We start from the raw sequence: 12,386 nt of genomic DNA, 5'->3' as shown, positions 1-12,386 counted from the left end.
AGCCTGCCCAACAGGGGTTTGCCCTTCCTGGAATGGGCGTTAGGGTGTGGCGGCGTCTGGTGAAGAAGCCCATGTCCAAGTGATCTCCAAACCAGCGCTGCCCACTCCCGTCAGCCTGGTGCCCAGGAGAGAGGGAGCAGCTCCCTGCTGGAAGAGTCCCCGGGCAAGGCCATTTTCCTCCCAGTGACCGACTCCAGAAATGGGCACCAGAACGGGAAGGCCCCGGGAGCCTGTTGGTTCAGGCCTGGTTGCTTAGCAACAACAAAAGCGGACCCTGACTCAAGAAGGGGTTTTTCAGCCAGGCCAGTCCCTTGGAGGCTTGTGACTGTCTTGCCTACCCCTGTCTTCCATTCTTACCTTCACTTAGCTCTTCCCCCTGTTGCATTTGATAGCACCTAGAAAAATATATGTGATTTGTCTGGAGGCATCATTTTAAACCTTGGTTTATGGCTGCCCCCAGTGTCCTCCCCTCCTTCGGAGACTGTAGTCTGGGAAGGGTGGGGCAGGAATGGCCGATGGTTCCTTTCCTCAGCTGGATTGGCTGGACTAGCTCAGGCCCCAGTGCATTAGCAAGCCTCTGAGCGCAAATGGAGTACTCGGCCCTCCCCAGCCACATACACACGCTGCCGTCGCTCCCAGGACGGACCTTCTGCCCACAGTTCCATCCACCGATGGCAGCACGGGTTGGGTTGTATTCTTACCGCCAATCTTGGGCACAAAGTGAGTAGGCTGCTCAGTGTCAGACAGGTGCTCTCCCCAGGTGAGCAGCTGATGGGCGGAGACAAACACCTGTGCTGAAGATGTGTGATTTGTGGGATGAAGGATTGGATCATAAACACTCGTAAAAGGAATGGATTCCACAGCCAAATCTGGTCCATTAAGTGTGAGTTTTTTCTGAACTGTACGTGGGAGTTGAGTGTGGATCCTGAAATCTTCTTATTGCTAGAAATACCCGAAAGGGTTGCAGGAAGCGCGGGAGGGGTCTGGAAGGGATTAGGAAGAGAGGGAGAGGTTGCCTTTGGTATTTTCTTCTCTTTGATGTTTTTGGAAAGACCCTAGTACCAATGTATCCGTTTGCTAGGACTGCCATATAACAAAGTCCCACAGACAGGGTGGACGGCGGAAACAACAGGAATTTATTTTCTCACAATTCTGGAGGCTAGAAGTTCGAGATGAAGGTGTGGCAATATCGGCTTCTTTGGGTGGCCTCTCCTTGGCACATCGATGGCTGTCTTTGCCCTGTGTTGGCATACGGTCTCCCTCTGGGCATTTGTGCCCTAATCTCTGCTTCTTGCAAAGACCCCAGTGGGTTGGGGCCCACCCCGATGACCTCATTTTAACCTAATTACCTCTTTGAGGATTCTGTCCCCAAATATAGACATGTTCTGAGGTACGAGGGGCTAGGGCTTCAACCTATGGATTTTGGGGGACACAGTGTAGCCCAGAGCAATCATGATGTTAAAGTTCCATTGTTTATAATCGGAAACATTTAAGTATCCAACACAAGGAGAATAATTAAGTCAGCCATGGCCTCTCACCCTGTAAAACATCCCACGTCGGTCAAGATAGCATTCGTGATGTCGTCATCTGGGAATCGTTTGCAACAGTATAATGTTACATGTAAAAAAACAAGGAAAAATGTTATATACTATATGACTTAAACTATATCAAAATAGGCATCTTTTGTTTTTAAGCAAACACTGAAGGGAAATATACCAGATGTTAACCGTAGTTGTGCTGGGTGATTTTTTTTTCTTTCTACTCTTTTGTATTATAAAATATTCTTTAATGGACAACTATTACTTCTATAATGGAAACCTCCCTCCACACACACAGCATATAATGTTTTGTGTACTTTGCTGAACTTCCTAAAGCAGCCTTTGTTCTGTCTTTGTGTTGCAGGTGGAGGATGCGATGCTGATGTTTGATAAAACTACCAACAGGCACAGAGGTAAGACTGCCCCGGTGTGAGAAGGTTGCCATCTCCCCTCCTGGCGTCCGTCTCTTGTTACCCCAGCCCTACTGACAAATGTGCAGTGAAGAGTACAGGATCAAGCAGGTGGAGGTCAGAGGAGGGCCACAGTCACACAAAGAGCCCCAACACTGGACAGCTAAAAAATCCTTTCCTTTTGGCGTGAGAACCTTGTTTAATTATGCAGCCACACCCAACACACAGATTCAGATGTACCTTTCTAATCCTGGTTTTCTTAGTTCCTTGCTAACCTCTGCACTCAGTGATCCGAGTGGAAATTTTTCATGGCAGTTGTGTTCTCAATTTGCATTGAAGGATGTGGTTTAGGAGCTGATTGTCAGTCTAAAGACCACCCCCCCCCCAACAACAACAAAAGCCTTGTATGTATGTTTGTTGGATGTGTCCAGCGATTACAGCCCTGGAAATGTCCCGTGGCACCTCCGGAATGTTTAAGAGGACATCTGCAGGTATTTGCACTTTGTTCTGTGCGCCTCCTGTCCCATCCACGTTACAGAAAGTGGGTCTCAGCCTGGGGTCCGTGAACCTCTGTAATGACATGCAGCGTGGCTCATGTTTGCACTTTTCTTGGGTGAGGTTTCCAAGCTTTGAACACATTCTCAGAGGGGTCTCTGGCCCTCCCCTCCCAAGAAAGAACACATTAAAATTACTGCTTTAAACAGAAAAATTGGAGGAATCTGGAAAATCCTGCCCAGGGGTAGTAGAGTCAAAGGAGGTTATGGCTTAGTGGTCTGTCCTCCGGAAGCGAGGGTTTCTGGGGTTCCTATTAACAGGGTGTTAATGAGCAGAGCTTCCAAAGGGGGTGGCAGGAAATGGCGTGCGGGTGTTCTCCAGGGAGGGAGCGGAGAGTGAGCTGTGTTTCCTTGCCACTCGGATTGCATTTAGATGTTTCCTGTGTTGTTTACATTCCTGCTGTCACCTGTGATTAGAAGCAGTTACCCAGTGCTGACTGTATGTCTTTCTGTTTGGAGAAGGCAGTGAGAGGGAGGAAGGAGTGGAGTGGGAACCGTCGCCTGCGGGAGTGGGAGAGGAGGGGCGTCCCCAGCGCCTGGCAGTCGGCTGCTCGTGCATCCCTGTACCATAGACAGCACCCTCGAAATGGGAAGGTTGAGCATTGGATGGACAGCTGTGGCATCCAGTGGTGTTTATGGGGGGCAGGGGGGAAAGGGAGGGGAGAAGGGGAAGGCAGGGAGAGAAAAAGAAGGGCATGCAGGTGTCGAATGCTGTGTTGGTTGGGAGTGGGAGGAAGGAATTGCCCAGTGAGTGACGGGCGGTTCATGGTTACCCTCAATCACCACCCACATCACGTTGCTCTAGCTTTATGGTTTCCAAAGCACGACTTCCGCGTGCTCCTCCTAATGTGACCTTCGCAGCAGTCCCTGGGGGCTGCTTGTGACTCTGGGAGAATCACCCAACTTCTTATGCCTCAGTTCATTCGTCTGTCAAATGGGGGTAATAATAGTCCTTCCTGTTAGGACTGTTGGGAGAGGGTCATGCCCAGCCCTTGTCAACTGTGGGTAGACGTTGGCTCTTACTGTCATCGTTATCATCACCTCCATGTTGTTTATGAAGTAACCGGGACTCGTGGGGACAACTGATACTCCCAAGTTCTGAGTGGGGGCCCTACCTGGGACTGCTGGTTTCAGGTGCTGCTCTTTCTCTGTTGTGTCTGACTATGGGGACAGGCATTGCCATCTGTTTATTTCCAGGGTGGGTGACGCCTATCTGAATGTGGCGCCGTGTTCAGTGTTAGAATTCATAATCCTGGAAGATTCCTGAGCAGCCCCCAGGCCATATTGTTGTCCTGTTTTGAAAAATCAATGCGTGAAGGTACTGTTTGATCTTCTCTGTGGCAGGCCCCCCGTGCTGGGGGCTTCCGTGGGCATCACCTCATTAACCCCGCAGCCTGGCAGGGAAAGAGGTTTATCAGGGAAAGAGGACCTTGAGAGGCCAGTGACTTGTTGAGGTCACTCAGCTATTAACTGGCAGAGGTGGGATTCTAACTCAGGACTTCAGACTTCCGGGCAAAGCCCCAGAGGATGTGTCAGGAAAAGTTCTGGCTTGTTTCTAACCGATCCCTGCTGCTGTGGGTGAAGCCTCTTCCCTTTTCCCAAAGGGGAGGAAGACAGGAAGGTGCTGGGTGCAGATGTGGGGTGGTGTCTGCCTGTGACTGGGCCAGGGGGGCGTTGTTACCTGTTGCAAGGTGGAGGAAGGTCCTTTCTAGGACCCGGTGCTCAGAGCACTCTGACCTGCCAGAGTTTCCGATACTGTCCTGTTAGTGGATGCAGGACCAGCTATATAATGTATATAGAGATGATTAAGAATTTCAAGATGACCACAGAGCATTAAGCCGAGAGGGGAGCCCTTTTCACCATGTTCGTGGGACTGCACCCCACAAGAAGCTGCCTGATGCTGGTGGGCCAAGGAAAGAGGGGGTCGCGGGGGACGGTATGCCAGGAAGTTTCAACAGGACCCGCCGTCCGCCTGCCCTTTCCTGCCGTGGGGGAACCTCCTGCTCCTGGTCCTCTTTCCGCATAGGTGGGAGCTTTGGCCCGGACTCATTTTCCAGCCTCCCAGAACAACTGACAAGGTGTTTCTCTTTGCACTGGGTGCTGAAGCCAGGGCGATACTTCAGTGAATGCAGAGCATGTAGGGGAGTGAAAATTTTAAAAAGAAGAAGAAGAAGAACATATCACAACAGAAGCACAAATCACATCTGTGGAGCGAGCGGCCCCAGGCCGTGGCCTGATGGAGTGTGCGTTTGGAATCAGGTGATAAGCACAAGGAAATAAAATCCTCCTGCAGCCACCTGCCCCCAACCTGCTGTCACCTCCTCAGCTTCCTGCTGTCCATGATCTTATCGAGAGGAAAGTGCTGCAGTAGCAGAAGTTGAGGACACCTCCCTGGCTGGCGAAGCCTCCAGCTCCCTTCTCAAAGAGGTCCAGACACACACCATTAGCCTTGACGGTGGTCACAGCACGAGCTCGGTTGGCACTTCTCATCACACTTCTCAACCCCAGGGACAGCTACCTGTGTGCTCTTGGAGCTGTGGCCACTGGGACCTGGGCTGGCCTTATGCAAGGCAGGCAGGCCAAGCTTCCAGGCCACTCAGAGGTCAGGGCAGAATTTCTACTCCTTGCCCCCAGTGGCCACTGTCTGTCCATGTTCCCTGGTGGTCCCCATTGGGGCAGGGATGGCCCTCAGCTCTATCTGCATGGCAGGTTGCCCCTCCTGTCCACAGAAGCGCCAGCCTGGGCCTCACTAGTGCTGTGGGGAAGACCCCGGGATATGGGAGGTGATGAGTGTCCGCCATCTGCCATCCTGCCAGCAGGAGGAGAGCCTGAGGTCACTGTGGAAGTGTGGTGGCTTCTCCCCTTCCTCCTTGGCAGAGTACCTTCTTCCAGCTTCTGCTGCTCCCATGGGGGTTTTCCTGGGGCTCATTTCCTCACCTCTCTGAACATTTTGGATTCCTCCTCTAAAACACACAAGAACTGGGACTGATGAGCCCCGGACCTGAAGTGTATTCCTGGCTTTCAGCTTTTTAACTACAAGAATGTGCAAGATGAATTCCTAACTGGGCAGGGAGGAGCAGGTCGGGTTCCCTGGGAGCGACTCTGAGATGGGATTGGCGTGCAGGAGGTTTATGAGGAAGTGCTCCTGATCAGGAGTGGGCAGAGGGAGAAACTGACCTTTGAGGCCCTTCTGAAATGGGGTGGTCCATGCCTCTGAGCTGCCCAGTCCCTGGACGCAGCACCCCTCCCCACTCACCCCTGAGGCTGCTGGCGTGACCTGGGCCTCCACTGAGGAATTCCTGGAGGGGACCTACAGCTGGGACCATCTTCCAGCGGCACTCCCAGCGGCTGGAGAAGATGTCCTTCCTTCCTGAAGTGGCATCTGGGATCCTACCATGGTGGCTCTTACATACCAAGTACTCAGCACAGTGCTTGCACATACCGTTGAATCTTAAAGACAAATGGTCATAGATGGATGGAGCCACCCAGAGTCACGTGCTGGTTCCAGCAGAGCTTGGATGTCACCGCACCCTGTCTGACCTGGAGCCCAGGCGCTTAGCTGCTCTGCACGCATGGTGCTAGGCAGCCTTTGAAAGCAGGGGAGTTGGTGCTCTTAAGGGCTGGAGCACTTCCTCGCTTTTGTGTCCTCCACACCAACCCATCTTGCCTGACTGCCTCAATCCTCCTCTTCCAGATGGAGAAACTGAGGCCCGGAAAGTTTTGGAATGTCGAGTAGCAGATTCCTGCAGCCAGACAAAGGACTGGGCTGCTGGTAGAAGCTGGAGGCCTTCCTTGGCCCTGCTGGTCACTTCATTTCCTTCCTTCCATGTGACAATTTGTGCTCGGGGTCAGGGGTCAGTTGAGGGAGAGAATGGTGGCTTTCCAGTTTTCTCAGAGTCATTTCATTTGCTCTCTAAAAGTTGTGGAGGTGGTCTGAAAAATACTGTGCTCTTTGTCTAAAGATTTAATCATTGGGGGAAGTTTGTTGCTTTATCCTTGCAAAACTCAGATAAGATCTTGAACTCAGCATTAAGTATTGATCCTGAGGTGGGGCTCAGGGGGAGGGACAGGGAGGGACGAGGCGCTGTCCTTCTAATTTGCTCTTTTGTTGGCAGGAGGCTGGGGAATGGGGAGCCAAGCAGAGGCAGGGAGGGTAGCAGGGCCGGCTCTCCCTCCACTCTGCCCACACCCTGGGCCCCGGTGGAGAAAGTGGAATGCTGAAGTACGTCTCACTCTCACCTCCTTTTGGGGGAAGGGAGCCCTGAGCCCTCCAACGTGAGAGTCACTCTAGGGGAACCTCAGCTGTCCTTCCCACTGACCTCAGGGACTGTGCACTGCTGGGTCCCTCCAGGACGGTTGGGAGCCAGTGCAGAGCAGGCGGGAGTCTCTGAAGCGCCCCCCATGGCCTGGGGAGGGTCGGCTGCAGAGGGAAGGGTTTCTGGCAGGGGACATCCCTGTGCCTTCCATCACCCAGTGCGCCTGTTTGCTCCAGAACATTGCCAGAGGCAAAGGAATGGGATATACTGAGAGAAAAATAAAGATTAGTGTGATGAATGACTCTTCTCCCCGCAGTTAGCAGTTGCCTATTAAGTGTAATGCCATTAGCTTTGGAGGGGAGCAGCAGCCACTCGCCCCCAAAGCAGCCACTGCCCTGGACCGAGCTCAGCCCCGGGATGGCTTTACGTCTGCAGCAGGCCCCGAGACAGACAGGGTCCTTTCCCGGGGTGGCAGGGCTCTCTGCAGACCCACCTCCGGGCGCTGGACCACGACTTGGCCTCTCCCTCGGAGTCTCTGTCCCGAAAAGCAGTTGGCTGGCGTTTAAGGTCTGCGTAATTTGTGTAATCAGTTTATTTATTAAAATGGTGCCAGTAAGATGTAACTTAAGCTGTGATAAAAGATAATGCTTTTCTAAGGAGAAAGAACAGCCCTTAATGCCTTGAATACCTGCCAGACGCTCACTTTTGAAATTGAGCTCTGAGGTCCAGATCGACTCTTTTATGTACACTGTATAAAGATGATTAAGAATCGCACCGTAGTTATTTGTTTATTGGTGTCTATTTCCCAAGAAAAGGGGGCACGTAAAGAGAGTTTCACAAAGGCGTACATTCAATAAAAAATGTCTTAAAAGCATCGCTTCACTTGTAGGTGTGTGATGTCAAAGATAACATATGTTCATTCTTCCCAATAATAGTCTAATGCCTGACTTTATTTACCTAGGGAAGAGGTTGGGACTGTCCAGGCTGTGGGTGTGACTCTGTAGAATGGAGGAAGAGGTGTGCTTGGCAGACAGGATTGGTCCCTCCGGGGAAGGGCAGAGCCAGAGAGAAGGGCTGTTGGATGGAGCAGGAAGCATGATAAGGGCACTCAGTCACAGCTGGCAAAGACACCATATGCCGGTGCGACAAGAGGACGCCCTGCACGGGACTAGCGCCCACGTGCTTCCCCGTCTCTTATACCTACCCTCATCCTTCATGCGACTTTCTGATCTGTTGAGAACCCATCCAACCCTCTCCCAAGTCGGAGACGTGTTAAGGGGCTTATTGGAAACCAAGAAAAAAACAGTAGTTGATCGTCATAGGTATTGATCCTAATTCTGCAGCTGAGTTAGAAGCCAGTTGACAAGAAAGCAGCTGGTCTGCCCTGGACCACCAACAGCAACCAAGGGTGTTGGCCGCCCAGAGCTTTGGGTCCCGTCTGCAGTGTGACACAGCGTGCCACCTGGGCTCGCTCAGGCAAGTACAGGGTCTAGATGGGGTTAGGGGGAAGTCCCCTTCTCTTCCCAGAATGCAGTGTCGTCTACGTGGGGCAACTGTTCAAGAAAGACGTTGACAAACAAGGGTTCTAGAGAAGGGAAGGGTTAGAACGGGCCAGAAACTCAATATGATTGGGTCTCCCCCAGTCCAGCTTGGACAAAAGAGGCCTTGGGGGCAGGGGGAGCTGTGACGTGGCCATCAGTTGCTGTCTTTGGGTACTTGCAGAGAGCGTGTCGGCAAAGAGCTGCGTGCAGGCTTGCGGTTGGGCACACTTGAGTTAGAACGAGGAAGCATTGCCCAGTCCAACAGTGGCAGTAAGTGGACAGCCATTTGCCCCTCTACAGATTCTCAGACCCAGGCTTCTATGCTGGGCTCCTTCTAAAGCCAGGGCTGGGTGAGGGGCGGGCATGCTGTGTGCCCACCACTCGGGGCCCACCGGCCCCTCCACAGCCTCGCGGGGCTTTACCCCCAGGCCCTGCGACCTTGGGCAGTGGAGAGTGAGGGAAGGGGGCGGAGTAAGGAGCTTTGGTGGCCCCCACCCTTTGCCGGCATTCAGAGACCAGCCCCGGAGCTGTCTGCACATTTTATTTTCTCGTTAAATAAACACCATTAGCCTTCCCGAGAAATTGGTGTAAACATGACCTCGCAAATAACCAATTAAAAGGGCAGGGTTGAAGGGGAATGTGAATTTGAAAACATGTAGAGGAGGCCATTAAAGATTCCTGTAGAATCTGGCAACATCGATCCGAGACCTTAATTTTATTTCTGACAGGAAAGCAAGGAGTGTGCTTTAATTTTTTTTCTCTGAGCTAACTCAATTCCGGAAGCGCCCATTCCGGCGCTGTCTCTTGAGATATTAATCAACACGGTAGCTCGGTTTCTGTTCACCTGCTTTCCTTTGTAGACGCGGAGCGGCACAGAGCCCTCGACTCCCTAGCAACGGGGCTGGGGACGGGGGGACAGGGAGCCCAGGGCACGGGGGGAGTCTGGGAAGCCGGGGTGGAGGGCGGTGTTGGCAGCCTGGGTGAACTGCGTTTTTTTAGCGAAGTATAAATCTTCAACTTCTTTGCTTTGGAAGAAAAGCCCTGGCACCAAAAGGGTGGTGACCTAACAGGCCTTCCTGCCCCTCCCCGCCAGGGCCCACGGAAGCAGAAAGGGCGGGGGCTCGGGGTCACGGCTTCATTGACCCAGAAATGGTTTTTTGTAGAGAGGGACAATGCATCTTTTGTTGGGTCCTGTTCCCACAGAGGCCCGGCTCTGACTCTCACAACGTGGTTTCAGATCTCGGGGAGGGCAGAGCGCGGAGGCCCGGAGAGAAAGGAGCCTTTGGCTGGGTGGCTCGATTGAAAGCACCCCTTTCCCTAGCATCGTGGTGCTGCCGGGGCCGCAGAGGGCCGGGCGGGGGTCACGGCAAGCCGCGGGTGGCTGCGCCCTGTTGGGACTGGAGGTCCCTAGGGGAGCCCCTGTTTTGAGTTTGCGGTCCGAGGGCGCGTACGCTAGCCCGCCTGCGTCTCGCACATCAGCAGGTGCTCTGGGCCGAGCCTGAGTGCGAGAGCCGGCAGCACTTGGCTTCAGATCCCCGCTTTGCCACGGGCGTGATCTCAGGCAAGCTACTGACCGGCTTTGAGCCCGTTTTGCCCACTGGTGGAGGTGACTTAGGCACCTTCTCTGTAAGAGGGAAAGGATTCCGCTCGTTACTGTCCACAGCACGCAGTGCGTGCACAGCAGCCCGGGCGCTTTCCCTCCCCCTAAAATAAAACAACCGGCTTAACTTCTTTAAGCAAACAAACTAAAATCTGTCTTTGAATTTGGGGGACGCTTTAAAAATAAAAATTTTTGTGGGTGTCTTTCCCTCTCCTTTGTACACAGCACATATGCTCTCATATGCATAGAATATTTCTGAAAGGTACCCGCAAGACTGGTGGCAAACAGAATGGCGTAGTGGCTAAGAGCACACACTGTGCAGCCAGACCGTTGGTGTTCGAATCCAAGCTCTGTGACTTAATAGCCGTGTGACCTTGGCTAAATTATTTAACCTCTCCATAACTCAGACTCCTTATCAATGGAATAGGAAGGCGACACTGGGTTAGCCTGAGGCTTACATCATTTAATACGTATAAAAGGGCTTGGAACAGTCTCTCTGGCTACAGCAAACACTCAAATATGTTTTACACACTCATATGCAAAAGTACATGCATTAAAAAATGTGCATACCTATAAAAGTATTTGCTCTTGGGGAAAAGGGTAAAGTGACCAGAGGCATAAAGATGGCAGGAAGCTTTTTATTGCATACTCGTTTACCTTTTGAATTTTTGTGTCATATGCATTTATTATCTGTTCACACATTTACTTTTTTTAGGGTAAGCTTTTAAAATTCACTCCAATTTGAGTTGCTGATGTAGTGCTCTGACAGCATGAAAGGGCCCCTTCCCAGCACCCTGCCGCAGTAACTGTTGTCACTTCCACCTTGCTCCTGACATATGCACAAACATTTTTAAAGTTGGTCGTTCCTACGGAGTTAGTGCCTCACTCTCGTACTGTGTTGAGTGAGGTGTGGGCCCTGCCTCCTCTGAGTGCCCTGTCCCCCCAGGGAGAGGGACCGACGAGCCCCAGACCAGCAAGACACGATTACACAGCTGAAAATCCTTTACCTCCGAGTCGCCTCTGTCTTTTTCTTTCCATAAACAGATGTTCAGATAGATAGATGAGGATTTTTCTTGGTGGTTTCTGCTCTTCCCAGACAACGTGCTATTATTAGAATAGCTAGACCAGCCCCAGTCTGGGGGAAAAAAAATAAAAAAGCCTGCTTTGCTCCATGTCACCCGAGACCAGAGAGGAGGGAGTCAGAACAGGGAGGTCCTCGATCCGAGGAGCTCAAAGTGCTTTTTAACTTAAGGGGGAAAAGTTAAAAGCACTTTCTCACCCTGAGTTACGATTAGCGAACATGGGGAGACCTTACACAGTGTGGCAGATGCAGAATCCTCCTCTGCACCCCGGTTGTTGGTGGCTGAAGAGCCAAGGCAACGCCCAGTCAAGGAAGCTTGTGACGCGTCTGGACCCAGTGGCAAAGGAGCGAGAGCTGGGGTCCAGAGTCCTGCTGCAGGTTCATTCCAGAGCTCTCAATGATGAGCAGCCTGAACTTGGACAAGTGGTTACACTTCTGAGCCTCAATATTCTCATCTGTTAAGTGGGTTTAATGTTACTATTAATAACTCATGGACTCGTGAGGTTTAAGTGAGATAGTTCAATCTGTGTGATGCATCTGATGCTTAAAGACTATCTGTAAGTGTTGACTTTATCATTATCATCTTAATAATTGTTGTTTTGCTACTAAAAAGAATACTATTACCATCATTCCTTGGGGACTATAGGCCAAGACTTGTTGATTGGGGAGAATGTTAGCATCCTAAAGGGCTGTTGGCAGACAGTGTCAAGTTTTCCATGATGGAGGGTGTTCTGGGTTGAATTCGGCCCTCCAAAAAGATGCCTTGAGGTCCTAACCCCTAGTACCTCAGACTGTGATCTTATCTGGAGACAGGGTCTTTGGAGATGTGACGGAGTTGAGAGGAGGTGTCACTGGAGTGTTATATTTGAGATTTGCAGGGCCACAGGACAGAGAGACAGAGTCACCGAGGCTGTAATTATCAAACGGAGTTTTATTGTCTAGCTCGAGCTAGGGTCTGAGCCTTTAGGGTGCCAGCGCAGTGGCCTCTTTTTTAGGCAGGGACCCCTCCCCCTATGTGTACTAGTGACCCTTTTATAGCTAAGTTGTTTACACACTGATCATGCATCTGCCCCCACAGTGATTCTTACTTCTTCCTGCCCCTGATAGGATCTAACCTGCTCTGGGTCCTAGCTGAGAGACTCCGGTTTCCGAGTTGTCTTTTTCCTCTGCATCCCATAATGTACTCATAATGCCTTGCGGTTAGCAAACAAGCAGTAAACAGAAGCTAGAAGGTGTCCATTGTCCTTATAGCCCAGTATCTCACATGAGGAGGCTAACCCAGTATGAGTGGTGTCCTTATAAGAAGGGACATGCAAAGAGAGAGACACGGGGAGATGCCGTGTGCCCTCGGAGGCACCTGGGGGAGGCGGCTGCAAGCCAAGGGCTGCCGGCAGCAGGAGCTAAGA

At 51.7% G+C, this 12,386-nt stretch overlaps 1 protein-coding gene across 5 annotated transcripts in view; it reads left to right on the top strand.

The window, feature by feature from the left end:
* MSI2 (musashi RNA binding protein 2) overlaps positions 1-12,386 on the top strand; it is a 383,279-nt gene that overhangs the window by 240,367 nt on the left and 130,526 nt on the right. For all 5 annotated transcript variants that reach the window (XM_012760736.3, XM_075994442.1, XM_012758081.3 and 2 more), the window contains one exon: positions 1,903-1,951. In XM_012760736.3, coding sequence (XP_012616190.1) covers positions 1,903-1,951 — 49 coding nt within the window. The remainder of the gene's footprint in view (positions 1-1,902; positions 1,952-12,386) is intronic.

The sequence above is a fragment of the Microcebus murinus genome, chromosome 18 (assembly GCF_040939455.1).
Source record: "Microcebus murinus isolate Inina chromosome 18, M.murinus_Inina_mat1.0, whole genome shotgun sequence".
Lineage (NCBI taxonomy): Eukaryota > Metazoa > Chordata > Mammalia > Primates > Cheirogaleidae > Microcebus > Microcebus murinus.
Note: the sequence above shows the minus strand (reverse complement) of the source record. Positions and strands in the feature narration are given on the sequence as shown.